This window comes from Medicago truncatula, chromosome 3, assembly GCF_003473485.1.
Source record: "Medicago truncatula cultivar Jemalong A17 chromosome 3, MtrunA17r5.0-ANR, whole genome shotgun sequence".
NCBI lineage: Eukaryota > Viridiplantae > Streptophyta > Magnoliopsida > Fabales > Fabaceae > Medicago > Medicago truncatula.
Genome location: NC_053044.1, coordinates 21,599,010 through 21,623,529, shown reverse-complemented (window position 1 = coordinate 21,623,529; position 24,520 = coordinate 21,599,010). Strand labels below are relative to the sequence as shown.

General features: G+C 32.8%; 1 protein-coding gene across 3 annotated transcripts; it reads left to right on the top strand.

The window, feature by feature from the left end:
* Positions 1-13,739: 13,739 nt before the first annotated feature.
* LOC25490607 (uncharacterized) lies at positions 13,740-23,032 on the top strand. 3 transcript variants are annotated; one of them, XM_039832466.1, is made up of 13 exons: positions 13,740-14,086; positions 14,676-14,752; positions 14,905-17,991; positions 18,874-19,404; positions 19,909-20,629; positions 20,770-20,897; positions 20,975-21,073; positions 21,188-21,259; positions 21,390-21,494; positions 21,573-21,704; positions 21,953-22,055; positions 22,151-22,285; positions 22,363-23,032. In XM_039832466.1, exons 2-13 carry the CDS (start codon positions 14,720-14,722, stop codon positions 22,887-22,889), a joined length of 5,673 nt encoding a protein of 1,890 aa, XP_039688400.1. In that variant the 5' UTR covers positions 13,740-14,086; positions 14,676-14,719; the 3' UTR covers positions 22,890-23,032. The 3 variants fall into 3 exon arrangements, with proteins under 3 accessions (XP_039688400.1, XP_024634917.1, XP_024634918.1); XM_024779149.2 differs by having other exon boundaries at positions 13,741-14,086; positions 21,185-21,259; XM_024779150.2 differs by lacking the exon at positions 14,676-14,752 and having other exon boundaries at positions 13,741-14,086; positions 21,185-21,259.
* The last annotated feature ends 1,488 nt before the right edge of the window (positions 23,033-24,520 follow it).

Below are 24,520 nucleotides of genomic sequence, written 5' to 3'. Positions count from 1 at the left end.
GATGAATTTAGATTAGAGATTAGCGTTACATAAGATTAAGGTTTAAAGGTTGGTTTGATTAGGATTATGTCATTTACTCACTCATGGATTCTGACTTGAGGGAGATGTATTTTTGTCTCTGAATCTTCGTATTTTTGCACCAAATCAGCTCCAAAACCCCTTTCTTTTGCTCCAAGACTCAATCCATCAAATATTCGTTCCTGAAATATAATAATATGCAATTGAAGTAAAATAGCTCAAAAAGAAAATAATATTAAAATAAAATAAACTTAAATCTAATTAAAACGAAACTAAATATTATACTAAAATGGATAATTATTGACTCATTAGTTGTCATTTGATAATTTGTTTTATTAAAGTTGTTGGAATCAATTTGAACACTAATAAGAACAATTTGATTTGCTCTCAACAAACACATATGGAAAGAGACCATAAATCGCTAAATCCAAATAACCCCAAAAAGGACTTTAATTCAGTCCTTAAACTGTTTTGGATAATATTGTTTGTATTACCAAAAATCCGTGTAAGCAGCTCGAAAGAGCTTTTATGCTTGCTGCTTATTCTGGGAGCTGTTGGCACTTGGATTTTGATACTAGCTGGCGGTAGATCCATTCGCCATTCTTAATTCCTAAATGTTTTTGTAGAAGTTCACTCTTCTTATTTTTTTGTAGCATGGTTTCGTGCCCGTACGTGGGTTTGCTGGGTTGCGTGCGTGACTAGTGAATTTTTGTTAGAATAGATTAGGACTGGTCCAGTTAGTATGGTTTATCAGGATGTATTTCCATATGGATTGTACCAGGGTCAAGTCTCATGCCCTCATATTCTTTGTATCTTTCTTTTTTATTTTAATTTAATTTTCCTTTTTCCTAAAAACAAAAAAAAAATCTCATAATTGATTTTTTCTTTTTGGGTCAAGTAACCTTTTGGCTAGAGCTCACATATTTAAAATATGGAGAAGTGGGGTTTTCGGGGTTCGAACTTCAACCGCTGCATATAATATACAATATCCCTACCAACCGGGCTAAGCTCACGTAGATTAATTTTTATTTCTTAAACTCATGATCACCTTAATTTTATGTGCTTAATGATAGTTTTGAAAAATATAAAAATCAATTCGTTTACTCTTTCTTCTCCTTATTATCCAATTCCTTTCAATATAGGAAAAAAGCAATGTATTATGGCATAAACTACTAATATAACATAACAATATATAAAAATCGAAGTCCAACAAAATTACATAATAAGAAAATAAAATCAATAATTGGTGTCACTCAACTATTTAACAAATTATTGAATATATAAGAGAAAAATATTTAATAGAAACATAACATTAATCCTCGTAATTTTCATTTAATTTTTTAGTTTTTTAAAGAATCTAAATTAGTCGATCCAAATTGGCAATTGGGTGAATCGAACCTGAGATCTTGAGGAGGAGCACACTCCCAGGCCCCAGCCAATATCTCAAAATTTTCATTTTATATAATTAACGCAATGTTACGTGACCCGTGCAAAAGCACCAGTATTTTACATGTTAAAATCAAAATTCTAGGTTTAAACTAATGTTGAAATTGAACTTAATTTATAACAATTGTAATTTAATGAGTAAATTAAACTCCCCTCCCCTCTTATGTTAAAATATACACTCCCCTCCCTTGAAAAGTAAGATTTATACTCCCCCTCCCCTATAAGATGCTTGAATTACAACCCCCTCCCTTAAATATGAACAACACTTTAATCTATTTTAACATAAATAAATATTTTTTAATATATATTAATTTTGAATCACCATTTAAAAAATATAAATTTGTTTCTTTATAATCTAAATGTCAATGACAATTAAATTTAAATATTTTGTAATTAATATCGCTTTTAAATAACCATACTTAATCGACTTTAGTAATTTTTCACATATTTTAATTTTATTTTGGGTTGTTTCATATTTTATAATAGGGTTTAAAACTATATGTTAATGAAATTGTGAATAAAAAATAGAGAAAGATATGTAATCAAAATTTGATTATATTAAAATGATTTTGCAATGCTATTTTTCTTTAAAGTGTGCTAGATTATTAGAACAAAAAAAATTATTGAGGGACTAAAACGTAGATTTTAACTTCAGAGGGGAGAGGAATGTAATTGAAGCTTCTCTCAAGGGAGGGGAGTGAGTTTCACACAAGTGAGAGCCTACATCATGATGTTCAAACTTCTGTGGGAGCCAAAAACTAACAAAAGTGAGATTCAAACAAATAAACCCAAAAACTAACAAAACAAATCATCATGATGTTCAAACTTCTGTGGGAGCCTACATCGGTATGTATTATTACATTAGACTAAGAGAAATCACAAAAGTGAGATTCACGTCACATCTTCTTTCAAAGTCTTAAAGCATTATGTATATGAGTAATCTCACTTATATGTTGCTCACATATACTCTGGCTTACAATGTGGAATTTTAACTCACACTTGTCACATTAACATCTCTCCATTAAGTTTCAGGAACTCCGTGTTCGTGATCCCCTACCAAGAACCACTCCCGTTCCTCCACAATATTAAACCGGGATGTGATACCATCGATGGAATTTTTGGAGCAGCCTACACTTCTGTAGATCGACAATTTGGAGAGAAAGATCAACCACGAAAGTGAAAATAATACCATCACATCTTCATCCAAAAGGCTTACGTATAAATTTTTTGTTAACTGACACTTGATACGTCACAACATTCTTTGCCTCAAATATGACGAAATTCTAGCCCGTGCTTGGCACGGGTGTCCATACTAGTAGTTGAACATTTTGATTGGTAATATTCTGTCTTGCAAATCATGTAAACACATACATTTAATTTTATTTTTTTTTAACAAGCCAAAATGAGATATATTACAAACAACTGAGTATTGCACCAAAAAAAATAAATTGAGCATTCTTAATAGTAAAAGATGTGCCAATAAAGACCTCAAGGGTATACAAGTGGTCAAGTCACAAAGAAAACGAAAATTCAACAAATTATCCGATGCTCAGACAAACAAACGGGCTCGACCACCACATATGAAAATTTAGACGAATATTAATATTAAGAGTCTTCATCCACCAAAAGGAATGTAGCTTCACTTTATCTAGCAACTGATGGATAAGACTTGCGATGTTCTTAAATATTCGATTATTCCTTTCATTCCACAAAACCCAAATGCAACAAAGCCAAACAAGCTACAAAAAGGAGCAACGGACTCTCAAACCACCTGAAGAATAAGTAAACTGAATAGCATGCTCCTAAAGATAAGACATAACAAGGCCGCAATAAGAGAAGCAAAGATAAGACACAAACATATGTTGAGCAGTATCTAACCCTCCACACCCAGTCACACATAACTGCTTATCGTGAGAAATAATGTTGCGTGCCATCAGATTATCCTTCGTCGGTAACCTGTTTCAAAGGAATCTACAAACCAAAATAGTAACCATCAAGGGAACCTGTTTATGCCAAATAAAATATGTAATAACATCAGAGCTTGGGGTCTCCTGGATAGTGATTATCTTGTACACATCCTTGACCGAGTAACCGTTATTATGATCAAGCCGTCACTACCACTTATCTGTAGAATTATATCGCAAAGAAATATCGTGAAGTAAAATTCTACACTCCATTAACAAATCCTCCTCCCTTACCCATAACCGATGGAGCCACTACCAAGCTGCCCCATCTTCCTCCCAACCTAAATCACATAGTGTCGCCATCGAAATTGACATATTCACAACTAAGTTGAAAAGGCGATTGTACCGCACACATAAGGGAGAATCTCCCAACCACGGATCCGTCTTGAAGAAAGTATCCACACCCACTACTAGAAAGAACAAAATTAGCGAGGGAAATTAGTGACGGAAAAAATGAAATTCCTCACAAATTCCTTGGTCACAAAATTTAGTGACGGAATTAGAGAGCGATTTCATGTTTTCCCTCACTAAATATCCCTCACTAATTTTTGTTTTTTTAGTAGTGATTATTACCAACACGTCTCACAATAAAAATCAAATACAGACTCTTAAGACTCTAGAATTCCTAAGAGATGAAATTTATTAAGAAATTCTAAGTGTTTGATGCACACCAATTTCAGCAGAGTTTTGAAACAGGTAAAATGTTGTAGAGTATCTACTAATCTTCAAGTCTTCATTCCTTCATATAGAGGTATGAAAGAGACGTTGTAGAGGTGGCATCACATCAAAGAGTCGTTACTAAAGCTTGATCAATCACCAATGATCTGTTGCTTGATTTCGTTAATATCCTAGGAAGGAATAATTTGAAATTCATTCCTTGTATAGAGAATTAACCAGTAGAGACACAACTGCAGCAGTACTATGCGCAAACAATAGTGGAGTAGTGGTTGTACAATTTTACTATTGTCCTTTCTCTGACCTTCTTCACTGGATAAACATCAAATGCCTTCTAATTCCTCCAAAATAATCGTTGCTCCAAGCTTCTATTCCTTATACAAACTTGTGTCTTCAAATAACCAATTTAACTGACTTCAGGTTCTTCACTTCAGACTCTGATGAACTTCAAACTCTAGGTAACTTCAGACTCTGACTTTCAGCTTCTGATGGTCTTCAGACTCTTAATTCTTCAGACTCAGACTTACAACTAAGCTTTCCTTGAAAATTCTTTTTCTCTCAATTGTTCTTTCAGAACCAATATCTTGTTGTAAGACTTATAAATTTTAGTCTATGGTCATACACACTTGAACAAATATTATCATATCCAATTGAACTTTTAATACCTTGTTATTATCAAAACTTAAGGTGACAATGTTAAACACATTCTGTTGCAACAAAATATTTCTCTTACCTGGTACTACCACATCCTCGAGTATTCCACAAACTTCGAATCCTTTCCTCAGATAAAAAGTTGATAATTGGGCCAGAAAGTTTGTGAAAAAAGAAACTAACGAACCGTGTAATAGCCAAGTCTTTCGAAGCTTCCTGTCAGGCCTTTTAAACCACATACGATGGTTGTGGTGGTTATACATGAGCAATCACGCGAGCTTCCTCAACCCTTCTGTGTGATCACGACGCCCTAAACCACTACTGATGGCATCCCCATGAGTGCAGAGCCACTGACGAAGAGTTCATGTGAAGCCTCTCCTGCCGTAAACCAAACCTTGACTGCCAAATCCCTTGGTCGTCAGTTTCTCCATGCCTGAAGTTCCCCCGCTATCTGTCCCGACCTTGATCAACCTGTTACAACGCTTTCCCACGTTGTGGTCTCACGTCAAGCCAATCTCCGCCATTCCCCTCCCCCCAATTTCTGGCACCCTGTTTGAATCCCTTCCCCCGTCTGTATATCTCTGCCGCCGAAAATAACCGGCATGGTAAACGGGAGTAAACCGTCGTCCACCACCTCTCTCACGCTATCTACCTCTCATTCTCTCAACCGCTCGTTGGTTTTCAAGCCTCTCTCATGCTCACGCTCACTATGCATTTAATTCTAACTAGATTGTTGACCCGTGCGTCGCACATATTTAATGTTAAAGGATTGTGTAACGCCCTATCCCTATTAAATCGATAAAACACGCGAATAATCGAAATATTCAAGAAATGGACGCTACGTCTTCAACGAAAACAAAATTAACATGCATATATAAAAATTCTCAACATTCGCAGCGGATATAGATCATATCCAAAGTATACATGTCATAAGATCAAAATACATCATCATATAAATTCTCCAAATCTCGACAAATTGGCAAATCTCAACAACATAAATAAATCCATAATAAACAATCTAGAATAATCATAAAGACAGACATCCTAGATCAGAGCCTAGCCTAAGACTCTAAGGAAGCGATAACGAAGATAGCTCCCGCTATGCAAGCAACTCACCAAAAACAAACTAATCCTGCACGCCGTCTACCCATTCATACAAATAGGTAACCGGTCCATCACAGATCCACTAGGGGTAAGCTTCACATCAATCATAATCAACATGAACAAACATAGGCATTCAAGGATTCATGCATATCACATATACATAACCATCCCTCCTAGAATACTAGCATCACATGATTATTATCCCCCATCACATACATTTCAAGCTATCAAATTACTAACATAGCATAGCAACATATTCAATCACTGATCAAGTCATCGACATAAGCTCATCATTCATCAACAACAATAAAAGAAGGGTTACCCACCTTATTCTTCATTTCAAATTTATAAGCAAACAATCGTCATAATCAAAGGAATCACCACATCATATATATACATATACATATACAATTCTCACCTCATTACTACTTATCCAAATAATTGTCATCAAATTGTTTCACCAAGTGTATAAGCACAAACAAGTAAGACATGCAATTAGAGCATAATTCAATTATTCACAACCGTAAAAAAATCCACTAATGTACATATACACCAATCCACATAATCACAACATTCTCCGAATTCCACCAATGCACGAATTTATCAAGTCACATATTCAATTATGATACGACTCATCAATTACTCAAATGCATGCAATGTTCTAGACTCTTCTTGATGCATGCGGTACCGTCACCAACAACGTCTAGGCCGTCACCCCATGATGCCAACTGCACATCATATGTAAGAGTACACCTCCTTTTACAATTCAACTATGTAAAAGTACATCTCCTTTTACATTTCTCATATGACTCAATATGACTATGATGCATGGACATACAAGCAAAGACTCAATAATGCAAAATCATACATTCACCAACAACAATGTAAAAGTACACCTCCATTTACATTGATCAACTTCAACAACAATTGCATTATCAAGTATTTACGTCACACAATCAATCAAGTCAAAATTCAATTAAGAGTCATCACCACACCATCACTTTAATATATGCATTCTCCGACAATATCACAATCAATGAACATATATGTATTCACCAACAATATCACAACCAATCAACATATATGTATTCACCAACAAGATCCTCATCAATTAACATATATGCAATATTCAACATGCATCAACTATATCATATAATTTAACAACTCCATATACTTTCTCACAATCCAATTAAAAGAGAAAATACAACACACCATGATAAAAAATTGTATTCAACACTTAGAGAGCATTCAGATATCTCCATATAATCATAACAAACTATGCACAAAAGATTTTCCAAGTATTTGGTCTTAAAGATTATTTTCGACAAAGTTCGTCTCTCATAATACAACTTTAAAATAATTGAGACAATTGAACCAAAACCAAGAAAATAAACTCTAGCCCTCGACTATGTATACACTTAGATCACATATGAGTGTAGTTGAATATACATGTGCGTTTCACCGGCCGACTACGACAAAAACTTTAAAATCACAAAGTTACGACAAGTTCGTATCCTTTTGCAAACCCAAATCACTATCAAAGAAAACTAAGTTTGATTCAAAAAGACATAGGTTAATTAATCTTTAACATCCTAATAGGACTCTTGGAGTGTTTTTATCATAACTCAAAATCCACAAACAATTTTTAAGTCAAACCAAATCCATTGAAAAGCTAACAAAATTATCTAAAACTTTCATGTTTACACCAAAGACCAATTCAAAACGGAAATGAGTGAAAAAGCACAAAAACGCAGAGAACCGAAGTCCTGACAGCACGCACGGCTGTGCCAAAAAAAGGCAGAGTGTGCACACGGCCCGTGCCATGCACACGCACGGCCGTGCTCGTCTGACAGCACAGCTTTTTCTTCGTTTTTCCGATTTCATCATTTCACGCATAAAATTGAAACCATTAATCGGATTTTGATGCTGTTTTCGCCTACACACTCCTAACACTTAGCTCTATCATAATCTACAGAAATTTCAAGTTTCAACCATCTCAAGAATCATTTTCCAAAACATATATTGAGCAAAATCAACAAAGTATACATATAAACATATATTGAGCATGTAATTTCATCATCAACAACTTGATTATCAACAAATTCATATACCCAAACATCACATCAAAGCACAAGCACGAATTTCATCAATTAACTTCAAAATAATCACTTATTTCAATTAAGCACTTATGCATAGAATTAGGGTAGAAGCTACAACTAAGATATTATGATTGAAATCTAACCCCCTTACCTCAATTAGCAATAATCCTAGCAAAAGCTTCAATTTGGCTCCTAGAATCTCTATCACCTCTTGGGTCTTCAAGCTTTCTCCCTTCTAACCCTTTTCCTCTTCTCTTGAACTTTCTCTCTCTACCTCTCTCAAAATTCTTATGAAATGAAAATGAAAACCTATTTTCTCTAAGACAAGAGTTTATATAGGCTCTTCTCAAATGGGCTTAACCCTAATGCCTTAGTGGGCTTAACTCACTCAATCACTAATTCTAAAATGTTTCTACTCACTCAATCACTAATGGTTCTCACTTGACACACTAAAAACTAATCTTCACCATGAATTTACTAAATTACCCTTCCAACACGAACACCCATAAAAATGCACCCAATGATAAATAATCACACACAAGCACATATAAACACATATTAAAACAATTAAAAATAATTCTAGCAAAAATCGGGCTATTACAGATTGACATACGAATAATAAAATGTAATATATAATTGGTAACGGTGAAAAAAAAAGAACAGGTGATAATCCATAGTAGACAAAATAAAACACTTCATAAAATGTATAAAATCTGAAAATATTATAAAAGAAAATTCGGTAATCCTATCAATAATTTGGTAAAAGAAATATGAAAATTTTAGTACATTGGCATGTAGTTTCATCACACATTGCGAAATACTTCCTCGTATACGATGTTAGACGTCACATTGGTATCTTCACCATCTTCATCAGTGATCAACATCTTCAGTCCTTCTCTAGATGTAACTCTTGAAACAACAACATACAACTGTCCGTGAGAAAATACAGGTGTTGGTAGATATACACCAACATGTTTAAGCGACTGGACTGACATCAAAAATATCAATCACAAAACGCATGGGAGGATCAAAATAGGGAAACCTAATAGCCTTCCCAAACCGGTCCTTTACAATCATTTCAAACCGACCTGAAGCAACAAACACCAAAGTCACCCATGCACCTAATCCTAGCCCATAAAAATCACTGATTGCCTTCCATCCTTTGGTGAGAAAAAAAAAACCAGCAATCCTGTCAACCAAAACTTCAAACTGATTTTTTTTGGTCGACCAGGTTGACTAAACGATTAATTTTTTCTCCGAAATCAGCTGCAAACATATTTGGTAACTTGACAACACCCTAAAATAAAACAGAAACGACAACTTAGGAAGAAAAACGACAACTTAACATGTTTTGTGTCCTAAAAAATAACATGTTAGGAAGAAGTTAGGAAGACAGCACTCTAAAATGACATGTTACGACATCACCTTAAAATGAGAGTTTTCCTGAAAAATAAAAAAAGAGCAAGAAGTCAGGAAGGAAAACAACAAATTACATCTTCCGTGTCGTACTCAACTATGTATGTTCTGTACTTCAATTGAAGCTTTGTGACAGTCTTGTCCATCTTAGTAACAGGATGAGTCATCAAAGGACCTACCAAATCAATGGAAAACAATATGTTACAAAAAGTATGACAAAAAAGTTGTAGGGTGACAACATGTTATGTAAGCACTTGAGCAATAGGGTGTTCATAAGTTGCAAATCGAAAGAGTGGCGCCAAAGGATAATTAGCAAAATACAGTGGGATTTAAATTGTACAATTCAAAAACACTACTGATATATGCTTCAGTTTGTTATATGCTTCAAAAAACACTACTAATAACAATCCAAAAACCATTACATAAGTTATATGCTTCGAAAAACATGCTTTTTTAGGTGTCTATCTAATAAAACAACACCTGCGTACACATTCTGTTCCATAATTAATTCTTTTTGAGCAGTTGTTCCATAATTATTAATACGATTAAATTGATGATGATATTATTAGTTAAAAACAATGACCACTAGTAAAATAAATGACTACTTATTTAACAAAACAAAAAACCACCAAGTACTGTTGCATAATCACTTTCCCCTTCCTCTATATGCAATCCGATCCAAGGAAAGGTCATTCTCACCTCAAAATTCATTCACAGGTGCACAACTTTTCTTGCAAAGAAAGAAATAATAAAAGTATGCATAGGAAATAAAGGCTAACAACAGAATAAAGTTTTGAACGAAACAAAATTTAGATTAAGTTCGAAAAACATGTCATTACACGACACAGTCTGAATCCTTAGATAATAGACCAAGAAATTACGACAAAACTAAATAGGAAGACTGACAAAATTGGTGTAAACTTCTCAAACAAAAAACAAAAAATGCAAAAAGGATATTCCAATTCTCAAAAATATGTGCATATCGATAAAATGCATGTTAAATTAGAATACCAGTTAAGTAATGGTATGAGAGGAAGGTTGTAAGGCCACGTCCTTCCATTTGCAAAAATTAAAATATCAAAATATATGATTATTCTGCTGTCTGTGTAATTTACCACAATTTAGGTTTTTTTTTTTAGAGAAACGCGGTTTAGGGTTTGCTATATATAGCTGAGTTTGCATGGAAATTAGGGTAGCCGAGTTTGCATGGAAATTAGGGTAGTCTAATTGTAAACGTATTAAATAAGTGTACAACAACTTGTCAAAAAAAAAAGTGTACAGAAGCAATAGATATATACAAACGATGATACAACAGGATAGGAATGAAAAGATCATCAGTGAGGAGAAATATTAGGGATTGCTGCATTTTAGAGGAAATTTGTTAGGTTAAATTGGTATTTTAGATGGAATTTGTTAGGTTAAATTGCTGCTAATCTAATGCAACATTTTAGAGGGAAATTATTAGGTTAAATTGCTGCGGACCTAATAAAATTAATAAATAAAGATTAGTAGTATAAGAAATAAAAACGGATATACTGCACATTTATCACTGTGTTTTCAACAAATTTTTTAATATTTTTGAAAAAAAATATTAGAAGGATTTTGTTGAAGGTACGGTGACAAATTCCTGAAAAAGAAATGAAATATTATCAATAGTTTTTTTTGAGGAGAAATATTATCAACAGTAAAACATAAAATCAAAACGTAGTAAAACATAAAATCAAAACGTATCACTATCCCTTTGTTTTTTGACGGAAAACGTATGACTATCGTTAAATATTAACAATTATACCATACTCTTTCCGTTTCATGTCGCTTTTGGAGAATAATTTTATTTTATTTTACTTGTTATTTCAAAGTTTCAATGCAATAATAATTATTATTTTCTCTCTTTCAAAAAAACAAAAATTATTAGTTTCTCAATAATACCTTTACATATTTATTATTAAAAGAGAAATAATAAATGATTAAAGATATTATAGAAAAAACACAAATAAATTCATAAAAAATAAAAAAAAATTATTCAATTTCCCAGTATGTACTTGGTGGTGGTCGGAATTTGAACCCCGAACCTTACATATATTATGTATTGTTCCTATCAACTGAGCTAAGCTCGGTAGAACAATTTCTCAGTACCTAGAAATTAACTAAAAACGACGGAGTATTGGAGAGTATGAAACTTCCCTTTAAAAACCTCTAAAATTCAACTGGAAAATAGGCTCAATATTTCATTGCTTAAATAAAATCTCAATATTTCATTCTTTAGTTATTGCATCATTTTGTAATTGAGTAAATAGTCAATTTTCCCCATGAAATTGTAAGTTTCGTCAATTATCCCCCTGAAATTAACAAAAATTCAATTACCCCCCTGAAATTGCATAACGTTAATCAATTTACCCCTCCGTCAAATTTTTCTGTTAACTGTTTACGGTTATGATCAAATAACCCCCGAATTTTTTCACTTATGTGCAAAATGCCCCCTAAATTTAAAAATTTAGATTTTTTTTTTCTTACAAAAAATCATACATTTAGTTCTTCAAGTAGTATATTGTACCTATTTTCATAAAAATTCTATTCACAAGTAAATGAATGAATATTTGCCAAAGAAATCATGGTTTTGTCATGTACAGCCTTTTCATTCATATTTCATATTTATCAACAAGGAGTAAGAGATTTTTTTTACAAAGAAGGTAAAATTAAAAACCAAACATTAAAAAGATATCAAGTTGTTGAAATAAACCAAGACAAGAATGCGATAGAAGTAGAAAATTGATATCTATCACATCACTTTGTAGTACAATGTGATCTACCGGCTTCATGCAGAAGGTTTATGACATAGTCGATTTGACATGCTGCAACTAATAGATATGACATTTCCTGCATTATAAAAATTATATCATTAATTAAGTTGCAAATTCACAAACCTAAGCCTTGTTTCTTCTTCCTTCTGCAGATATTAACCTATGAATTTTCTTTATGGACACACAATTATCAAAGAATTGTGTACTTTATGACTACATATTCTAACATAATTACCAACTTGTGTAAAAAAAAAGTCTTCTATATATGTATATATTTAAAACACATGAGAGTAACATATCTTCCATAAAGATTTATATGACCAATAGCTGCATAAACATACATTCCATAAAGATTTATATGATCAATACTTGTTAATTGTTTGCCTTTAATATGTTTTGACTCAAGGATAAAAAAATATATAAATTTTCAAATTTAGGGGGCATTTTGCACATAAATGCAAAATTTCAGGGGGTATTCGATCATAACCGTAAATAGTTAACAGAAAAATTTGACGGAGGGGGTAAATTGATTAAGGTTATGCAATTTCAGGAGGGTAATTGAAGTTTTGTTAATTTCAAGGAAGTAATTGACGAAATCTAGGTGAAAATTGACTATTTACTCTTTTGTAATTTGTTAATTGTATAAAGCCACCAAGGCACCAACCAAGTAGTTTCTTGCCCCACCACAATTTCGTTACAAGGTTCTACAAAGCATGGTTGGTTTAGTTATTATTTTATTAATTGTCTTGTTAACGAGTGTCTCGAGGATTCTTTAAAGATTTTAAAAAAATAAAATTATTTTATAAAAAACATCAAATATTTCAATTTCCAATACATTAATTATTCTTATATTCATAAAAAAACTACTACCTCCGTCCCTAATTATAAAACCTTTCTGAGAATTTTTTTTGTCCCTTTTTATAAGACCCTTTTGTTATTTCCAATTACATTAATTATTTCTTTACATACATGCCCCTATTTATTATACATCTTTTTCTTCAATCAACAATAAATAACATGTTGAAAATATAAACCAACCATTTCTCTTAAAGGATAAAATTGTAAAAACAATAGTAATTACAAACATATTTAATACAAATATCTACTATCTTAATTCCCGTTATTTTTTCAAAAGGACCCTATAATTAGGGACGGAGATAGTATTATTTAAAGATATTAAGAAGTGTTTCAGAGACACTCGTTAACCTCAAATCAACAACTTAAGTGAAGATTTAAATGCATGTTTTACTTTATACATTTATTTTGTCTGCAGAACTTGAACTGCAAGGACGACATCCTTATTCACTTAATGCAGATTGCAGAAACAGCTGTTATAGTGTCTGCTGCAGAACTTGAATTGGAAAACAAAAATCTTATTTTGCTTGATCATTCATTCATTCATATACAGTATAGTTGTTGGAAAGACTGTCTAGTTGTTGAGAACCATTTATTATGGAGTTTTTATCTTCTCCTTCTTACATGCAAGCATAATAACTACCACTTTATTATTGCATATTTGCATTTATGAAAAGTAATATTTAAATAAAAATCTCAGTATGTTTTCTAAAAGGTCATGCTAACCAGTGTCTCCGGAACTGATTAAGCATACCAAAAAAGGGAATTATTATTGTAAAAGAAAACTATTATGACATTTTATAAATTAATTACACAATTTTCAACGCAATAAATACTATATGATTTACCATTTTAGTATCCTTAACCAGTGCCCCGGGGAAACGGTTAACATTTTCCTTTCTAAAATTGTTGGGAAGACTGTCTAGTTGTTGAACCAAAATTATATTTCTACAGCAGAGTTGTTACCGTCAACACTACCTTATTATGATCTTAATGATTCCAGCTACTGCATATTGGAGAATGATCTTGAACATTTGCTGAAAGTGCTGGAAATAAGGTAACAAACAATCATACTTTAACACTTTCATTGGATATTTTAATTTACTGTTTACAGGGACAAGTTTTAGGTTTCTTTAGAGTATTACAAGGGTTTATAAATCAACTTGAGTTTTATGCTTCTGTATTATTTTTCAGAGGAAACAAATTCGAGTTGATAAGGATAGAATCAAACATAGTCTACTTGACTTATTTTATGATCTCATGTAGTACACCGTGTAGCTTTATTTTTATTTGTTTATATCTTTAATGTTTGAAGTAGTAACTTCAAATATAGAATAATTATTTCCTGTTGAACCTTGAAGCTTAAACCAACTCGAAGTTTGGATTGACTTATTTTAAAGCTTATGCAAAACAAAAGTGGTTTATGAAAGATCAGTTTATGAAGATACAATTTTCGTTAGTAAGAACTTATAAATTAACATAAAAGTTTATTTATTTACATAAGCTATTTTTCATAAGCTCAAAATAAGTTCAATCCAAATGGAGATAAGGATAAAATCAAACTAAAGCTTAAACCTTCAATATTTTAGAAAGCTATTAGATTAATTAAATAAATGAGTTTGATATCCACTATGAATCATTGACAGGAGAGCCTTGCCGTTTCTGCAAGATCCTCTACGTTATTAGTTACATGATCCTATCTTTTAACTGCGCACACAATATGGTAAGACTATATTATGCCAAACTCCGACAATTCTACGATGAAAAGTGTGTCATCAAGTATCATTTGTCAACCATTTTACTTTTCAATACACAATATGACACACACACACAAACATATATATACCTAACTTAGATCTATTGAAATTTATTTAGATGGCGAGTTTTCTGACCGATTTGGCGAAGCCTTGTGTGGACAAATTGATAAATGGGGCGATCACAGAGTCAAGTTATATATGTTGCTTCACGTGCATTGCTAAGGATTTTGAAGAAGAAAGAGCTAGATTGGAAATAGAAAAGACAACTGTTATGCAACGTGTTGATGTGGCAACCAGAAGAGGAGAGGATGTTCAAGGTAATGCTCTTTTTTGGGAAAAAGAAGCTGATAAGCTCATTCAAGAAGACACCAAAACAAATCAAAGATGTCTTTTTGGATTTTGTCCCCGTATCATATGGCAATATAGAAGGGGAAAGGAACTGACAAATAAGAACGAGCAAATCAGAAGATTGATTGAAACTGGAAAGGAACTTTCAATTGGACTCCCTGCTCGTCTTCCAGATGTAGAACGTTATTCATCCCAACACTATATTCCCTTTAAAAGCAGAGAATCAAGATACAAAGAGCTTTTGGATTCATTGAAAGATGACAACAATTATGTAATCGGGTTGAAAGGGATGGGGGGCACAGGAAAAACTACATTGGCAAAAGAAGTTGGTAAGGAACTTAAGCAATCCAAAAAATTTACTTACGTCATTGATACGACAATGTCATTATCTTTTAATATCAGTAAGATTCAAGATGATATTGCTGGACCCTTGGGATTGAAATTTAATGACTGTAGTGAATCAGACCGACCGAAGAAACTATGGAGTAGATTAACCAATGGTGAGAAGATTCTTCTAATACTGGATGATGTGTGGGGAGATATCAATTTTGTTGAAATAGGGATTCCACAAAGTGGCGATCACAATGGCTGTAGAATTCTTATAACCACACGCAGTATGTTGGTGTGTAACAAATTAGAATGCAGTAAAACAGTCCAACTAGAGCTCTTATCTGAAGAAGATGCGTGGACCATGTTCAAAAGGCATGCTGGTCTAAGCAAAAATTCAACTAAAATTTTTCTCGACAAGGGCCGTAAAATTGCAAATGAATGCAAAAGGTTACCTATTGCAATTGCTGTCATCGCCAGCAGTTTGAAGGGGATACAACGTCCGGAAGAGTGGGAATGGGCCTTAAATTCCGTGCAGAAACATATGCCAATGCACGATGTTCATGATGATGATGATCATATGGTTAAAATTTATGAATGCTTGCAGTTTAGCTATCATAATATGAAGGATGAGAAAGCTAAGAGACTATTCCTCTTGTGTTCTGTTTTTCGAGAAGATGAAGCAATTCCTATTGAAAGGTTGATCAGATTTGGCATCGGAGTAGGCCTTTTGGGGGAAGTTTATGGCAGCTACGAAAATGCTCGAAGTCAAGTTGTTATATCCAAAAATAAACTCCTAGATTCTTGTTTATTGTTGGAGGCCAATCAAAACAGTGTGAAAATGCATGACTTGGTTCGTGATGCAGCCCAATGGATAGCGAAGAAAGAGATTCAAACAGTGAAGTTGTATGATAAAAATCAAAAGGCAATGGTTGAAAGGGAGATGAATATTAGATATTTGTTATGTGAAGGCAAGCTTAAGGATTTGTTTTCCTTTAAGCTTGATGGTTCCAAGGTTGAGATTCTAATTGTCAATGTGCATAAAGATAAGGACTGTCACAATGTGAAAATCGAAGTCCCGAATTCATTTTTTGAGAATAGTGCGGGCCTTCGAATTTTTCATTTAATCTCTCCTCGTTTTTCTAAACTATATCTATCATTACCTCTATCAATTCAGTCATTGAAGAATATTCGGTCTCTTCTTTTTACGCATGTCTTTTTGGGTGACATCTCTATTTTGGGAAACCTGCAAAGCCTTGAGACTCTTGATCTGGATGATTGTGATATTGATGAATTACCTCATGGAATCACAAAACTAGATAAACTGAAATTATTGAACTTGACAAATTGTAGAATTTCAAGGAATAATCCTTTTGAAGTGATTGAAGGATGCTCATCACTTGAAGACTTGTATTTCAGAGGTAGTTTTAATGGTTTTTGCAGAGAAATAACTTTCCCTAAATTGCAAAGGTTCTATATAGATGATCAATTTTGCAGTTCAGTGGATGAATTATCATCAAAGTGTGTGTTTCTTAAAGTTAGAATTGACATTTTCCTATCTGAAACAACACTCAAGTACTGTATGCAAGAAGCAGAGGTGCTTAAACTAAGAAGAATCGAGGGGGGATGGAGAAATATCATACCTGATATTGTTCCGTTGAATCAAGGTATGAATGATTTAGTTGAGCTTCAATTACAATTTATTTCACAACTGCGGTGCCTCATTGACACTAAGCATATTGCTTCTCAAGTACCAAATGTCTTCTCCATGTTGGTTGTACTAGATCTTTGGAGGCTAGAAAATTTGAAAGAATTGTTCAATGGCCCTCTTTCTTTTGACTCTCTAAACAGTTTAGAGAAGTTGTCCATCAAGGATTGCAAACATTTGCAAAGCTTATTTAAGTGCAACCTAAACCTATTCAATCTAAAGAGTGTGTCGCTGGAAAAATGCCCGATGTTGATGTCCTTATTTCATCTGTCAACTGCTGTTAGCCTAGTGTTGTTGGAGAGATTGGAAATAGAGGACTGTGGATGTCTTGAATACATAATAGATGAAAGAAAAGGGGAGGAATCAAGAGGTGAAATAGTTGATGATAATGACAACACAAGTCATGGCGCAATGCTTCAGAATCTGAAAGTTCTTAATATTAAGAATTGTCCAAGGATTGAATTAATACTTGCATTTCACTCTGCTCATGATCTACCAGCATTAGAATCCATCACAATAGAACATTGTGATAAGGTGAAATACATATTTGACCAAGATCTCAAACTTGGTTCCCTCAAACAATTCAAGCTTCATGGCATACCGAATTTGATCGACATTTTCCCTGAATGTAATCGTACCATGTCTTTCGCCATTAAGGAAGCATCTTCCATATCTGGATATGCTTCCCAGCCACAAGAAAAATCAGACCCTATCAAATGCAATATCTTTTCATGGACTAATGTATATTGTTGGGGTAAAAAAAATGGGCACAAATTGAGGAGTACCACAAGTAATCAATTTCAAGTTCCGGACAACTTAATGGTAACCCTCTCACCTTCTCTTCTATCTTCATCTTCTTCAATGTTATTTTTTACACTTTTTTAACAAGAAACTATTGATACATTTTTATTATTTAAAAAAATAATATTTTTAAATTTGTTTGATTACCTAATGGCAACCCTAGCACCCAAAATGACACATTTATCCCTAGATTATCAAAACTATGCCGCCAAGACTGAGCCACTCAATAACACGATTTCAAATAATGACATGCACCGGCTTTGATAGGCACCTTCATCACCATGTAGGCATGCACTAACTTTGATAGGCATCATCATCCAAATCTTGTGCTTTGATGCATCACCTAGCTTTGATAGACATCATCACCCAAATCTTATGTATGCTTTGATAATTAACCAATTATTGACTTATGTGCTGCTCAATGCCTAGAAGAAAACCGTTTGTAGACTTTTTTAGACTACTTCATGATTCTGTCTGCGACACTCAAGATCATCTCATGATTTTTAAAACATATCTCTTTCTTCTTCCCACATGAATCCCAAACCTCTCTCTTTCTCATGAACTCGCCAAAACCTGCCACTCTCTTTCGTCTCATTTTTTTCTCCTAAAAAGGGCATATCTCTTCTTCTCTCATAAATCACAACCCTCTCTATTTCTTTTGGATCCTCGTCACCCTCCCCTTTTGTGCTCGCTCTCCCCAAATCCCTCGTAAATATTACATTTTGCATATAACTTGCTTGTGCAAAGCACGGGTGCGTGATGTAATTATAGATAAATGTAAACCGGTCTGTCGGAATTGTATTGTAGGAGAGAAAAAAATTACAATATATGAAAAAAATTGAAACAAATTTGTTTTTATTTTCTTGAATTTTATATTCAAACACTAAGATTATATAATTGCAGGAATCAAATTCATATCCCCTTAACATATGGGAACGTGCTCAATGTCTTTCAAGACCAGCACTCTTGTGCAATGTTGAAGAGATTACATTGAAGAATGTTTCAAAGATGAAATCGGTATTTATCCTATCTACAAAATCAAGAATGTTGTTGAAAACTTTGAAAGTTCTGAACTGTGATGAATTGAGGTACATTATAATAATAGACACTAGAGATCATCATGAAAGCACTAGTGGCAACAACTGGGGCACTGTCTTCCCAAAATTAACACATGTTGAAGTTGAAGATTGTGAGCAATTGGAATACATAATTGTACATGATGATCATCTTCATTTTCAACTTCCAGAATTGGAATGGCTTTCTCTTTGGAATCTGCCAAGTTTAGTTGGCATGTGTCCTAAACAATATTACACAACAGCTCCAACTTTGAAAGGGTTTCAACTCCATAAATGCACGCAGTTTAATATAAAATCTATTGGTGATTGCATAACTCATCATTCATTAACAAGATCTCTGAACAATACAATCATCAAGGTATCCATCCTTATTTCTATATATCTTTGTTGTTTGTGTTTCTAAACTTGATAATTTTGATGATATTACAAGAAGAATACTATTGGATTGCAGTTAATAAATATCTCGCGATTGAATACAAGTTAAGAATAGATGATTTATTTTTTGGAAAAGCTAAGGGCACATGTTAAGAAAACTAAATAATTTTGAAAATTGTGCATTTAGTATCTAAAAAGTTTAAAAGATTATTTTCTCAATGTTAAGGGTATAAATTAACATGACCTTTTTTTTACTAATTCTTAAACTTCATTACAATTATGTTTCTCTTGACATCGGTTGAGCATATCAATTAGTCTCCATTAAAAATTTGGACATTGGTGTGTCTAAGTAGAGAGAAACTGTGAGTTTGAATCAACACTCTCGTATATCAAATATCTTCACAACCTTTTATATATCTCTATTGTACTTACAGACTTTGTTATTCTTATTTTATATGTGTGTTTATTTCTCATTCATTTATTGCAGGAATTGAGTGGGGATGTGGAACATTTTCGTGCTTTGGAAACACTCAATGTAAACAAAAACTCTAAAGTAGAAAGTATATTTTGTCTCAATGAAAGAAATGAACAGCAAATGAACTTAGCTTTGGAAGAAATTATTTTGGGTGTTCTGCCTATGATGACATACCTTTTTGTGGGTCCCAAAAATTCGTTTTCCCTCCAAAACCTTACTGATTTAACAGTCAAGCGATGTGAAAAATTGATAATTGTTTTCTCTAATTCTATAATAAGGTGTCTACCACAATTGCGTCATATGAGAATTGAAGAATGCAAAGAGTTGACACATATTTTTGAAGATGATTTGGAGAATAAAAAATCCTCAAATTTTATGTCTACAACAAAGACATGCTTCCCAAAGCTAAGAACACTTGCTGTGCAAAAGTGCAACAAGTTGTTATATGTCTTTCCAATCTCCATATGTAAAGAGCTTCCTGAGCTAGAGGGTCTAATGATAAGAGAAGCATATGAGCTAGAGGAAATATTTGGAAGTGAAGGTGATGAGAAAGTCAATATTCCGAAACTGAAAGTTGTGGCATTTGTCAACCTACCAAGCCTTTGTCAAGCTCAAGGAATTCAATTTCAAGCTGTAAAACATCGTTTCATACGGAATTGTCAAAAACTCTCTCTGGCTTCAGCAACAACAGCAGACCTCAAAAATGATATTCGTGGTTTATTATCTTTCCACGGTAAACATTTTATCCAATATTTTTAAAAACTATTTCATGTTGGCTCTAAATAAGGGTTTCTTTTAAAATGTAAGAGCTCGTGGAATGACCTATTTAATACAAGCTTTAATTATACATAAGACTATTATATTTTGCTATAGGTTTTGAATTGCACAATGATTTGACGAAGCTATTCGACCAATTACATGATGAGCCTGAAGGCCACGATAAGAGTTCAGAAATCACTTTCGTTCAAACAGCATCAAGACACAAGTTGACTTCTTCACAGGTCAGTACTACTCTATTTATTCAATGTTCCACTCCAATGCAATGTATTTGAATCAAACATTTTATTTTTTTGTGCAGAAAGAAATGGAACAAACAATAGAGACAGAGCATGAATTTGTTGAAAATGTTCCTCGACGAGAAATGCCATCAGTAGCAGTAATACAAAAAATTTCTGATGTAATTTGCATATTCCTCTCCAAATATATACATATTCAATAGTCTGAGCCTTAGCTATTAATGGACATTATTGATAATGCAAGATCACTAATTCATATGCTCTTATTATAGCAGTTGGCGAAACTGGTGCAACAACATGAACTTGGAGAAACTGATGCTACCGTCAAACCTTCTCAGGAAAATAATGTAATATAGTACCACCTCATTGTTTATATAAGACTAAAAATGAAACATTGAAAGAAATGAATTTTACTTCATTTACGTACTGCTTAAAAGTATGTTGCAACTAATTTTCATTTTGATTATGTGAAATCAGGTGGAGGGTTCAACTTTGTCCGCCACTTCAGAAACAACGAATGAGCTACCTATACAATTAGTTGCTCTTAAACGAAAGGCACTTCAGAAACATCTCATTTTGCTTGTATATTCTTTTTCACTCTTTGTCAATAAAGGAATTGAATTAAACTACAATCTTAAACATCTGTTTAATTATAAGCAGGGTAACGAAATAAGTGTTGAAGAAGGAACCACATCAGCTAATGCCAAGAGAATAACTTCAGCAGCTCATTCAAAATCAGTCAATTCATCATTAAGTCAATTAGCTACTTCTAAGCATAAAACGACTTCACAGGTGAGTTTAAGTAATTAGGTCTTCTGCTTACAAGTATTCTTGTCATGTTTTCTATTATTTGATTGCATTGGGATTGAATTTATAAGAGTCGAGATTTAAACTAATTTTGATACAAAGGGAACAAAATTGGAGTCTAATGCTTGGTTCTTTTGTTTTCTATTTTTCTATTTTTTTCCTTAATGAATTAAGGCTCTTCCAAACTAATTTAAGAAATCGTGATGATGCCATTTGTTTATTTTAAATTTTAGGAAGACGGTGATGTCCAAATAGCCATAGCTTCTCCTCCAATAGCCACTCAAGATGTTGATGTTGAAATCTGGCAGGAAACTAGAAAGACTAATGATGACCAAGGTAAAAAATCTTTGGATCGATTTTATTTTCTTAAGTTACCTCATCGCTCTTTTCATTTTGAAGTTGAACTCTCTTCTTTCTCACCCTTTGTCCAGTTTCTCTAAATGATGATGATGTTGTGAAAGTAAGCTCAAATATTGAGGATCAATTTCCTAAAAATGATGAAATATTAGTTTCCAAATCAATACCATCTTGTATTGCATCCCAGTATCCTTCAAAGCCTACTGGAGGTATTTTATTGCTTCATTTTATCTAATTAATTTTCTTGTGCTCAAATAGGCTTAATTATTCTTTCCTATACTTTCAGAGGACCCTTCTCAAAAAGAAGATTTCAGTTCTTCTTTGTTTGTCAAGAGGGAGCTTGATCAACTAGTCTCCAAGAAGCATTTCGATTATGAGAACTTGTCTTTTTTGACTGATTTCTTTGTTAAGCATCCTTCAATTCTTTTAAAGGACACTTCATTGAGTAACAGATACAAGGGTTATGCCTACAATTGCCTAGCTGAGCTATTGAAATTCCTTCAAACTCGTAGTGTGTTGGATGTGTTAGGTTCAAGCAACTCTGAATTTGTCGAGTTATTACAAGATGTGCGCAGATTTCCTTTTGATAAGAAATGGTTGGATGGTGTTGAAAAGCGCGCTTTGTTTCCTGGTTTACAAGTCTCTCAAGATGCATTGCAAAAATTGTTGGACTCAAAACATATTTTGACACAACATGTGATGGATCTTAAGCATCAATTGGATTCCTCTGAAGCTGTTTTGCAGAACATCACTCAACAGGAGGCACAAATTTTACAAACTCGAGCTGCTTTAAGTGATCCTATTGGCTATTAGACTATTTTATTCCTTTCATTCGCTCAAGCTGTTCTCTGCTTTAATTCGTCCATGAATATTATGTATTTCTTGGGTGGTTTTCAGTTTCTCATCTCAAATGAATTAATCAGCCTTACTGAATTCCTGATTTTTTAAAATTCTTATTGATTGCTGTATCATTGTATTATACATTTTGGTCATTGAGTATTGATATATTCTGTATTTCAAAGTAGAAAACAGGTTGAACAAAAATTGTTGTGTTTAACACATATTTCAGATATTTAGTAAAGTTGGGATTTCATATATACAGTATATATATAAGAATTAATTTTTATAAGTTTGTTCGGAAATGCCTAATGATTGCAGCAAAAAAACATACAAAATATTTTCTGCTGGTGTTTAAAAATGTTTTTTTTTTCGACTTTTAGCTTTTTTGACTTACAAAAAACAATTTACATTTTAGATTTGTTGATAAACCGATGTATTTGATTTATAATATAGATCGGTGACATCAAGTATTCAATAAACCTAATAAATGAATTGTTTCTTATAATAAGAACTAGAATGAATAATGTTTTAGTTTTTAAAAATACTTGGCATGTGTTAGGAAACATGGCATCCATGAAAGGAATGAGAGAATAGCTATGAAATTGTTGTATTGATAGTAAAATGTGATATTACAAATGAGGAAGTTATCCCACTAATGAGATTGTTACAACTATATATACTACTATTTCACTAACTAACTAACTAACTAGTATCTAACATATATCTCTAATAGCATGTTTAAAGAAACGTACACAAAATATATAATATAATATTATAGAAAAACTGGTGTGAATGCTAGGAAATTCGTCGTAATATATATAACACACAACTAAACATGTTCTATACAAAAATCAATGTAATTTTCTGGACATTCCGTGCAATATAATATACAATTAGTCCTGTCATATAGAAAAATCAGTGTGAATTTATGGAATTCAGTGTAATATAACACACAAGTAAAACCAGTGTAAATTTTAACCTTAAACACCTGATTTTTACATATATCACTGATCTAATTCACACCGGACCTAAATCAATATAAATTGTAGAAAAATGGTGTAATATCCTCTTTTCCCACTACTAACACCTCTTTAGGGAAGTTAAGAAAAAAATATTTTTTTATTATTAAAATATTAAATACAGAAAAGAAAAAAAAAAATTACTATGTACGTCGTTTTCCTCTTTTTATCACTATTTATTACTCCCTTTTATCTTATATTTTCTCCCTCTTTTGATATCATCAAAAAATAAGGAAGAATAAACAGAAGTAGAGATAAATTTTAGGCTTAATACATCTGCCGATCCCTTAACTTATTTCTTTTATTCAATTTGGTCTCATAAGTCTTAACTTTCTCAAACACGTCCCTTAACTTATTTCTTTTATTAAATTTGATCCAATTTTGATAATTTTAATCCCCTAAAAAAAGAGACCGTTGGATTACGGAGGTCTATCAGATTTATACAGTGTATCAACAACACCTAATATTTTACTTTATTCATCCTCTTCCACCATCTTCATCTTCTTTCAACCTTCATCATCCCATAAAAATCTTTCACATTTCTCATAAAAACCTAGAAAAATAAAATTAAAAAACTCAAATTAA

Bases quoted from the DNA above. Each gene is read 5' to 3' on its own strand.
- LOC25490607 (XM_024779149.2), top strand. From the start codon at position 14,720: ATGATCCTATCTTTTAACTGCGCACACAATATG. The intron at 17,992-18,873 runs GTAACCCTCTCA...ATATAATTGCAG, and splicing joins AAGTTCCGGACAACTTAATG to GAATCAAATTCATATCCCCT. The intron at 21,074-21,184 runs GTAATTTGCATA...CTCTTATTATAG, and splicing joins TAATACAAAAAATTTCTGAT to CAGTTGGCGAAACTGGTGCA.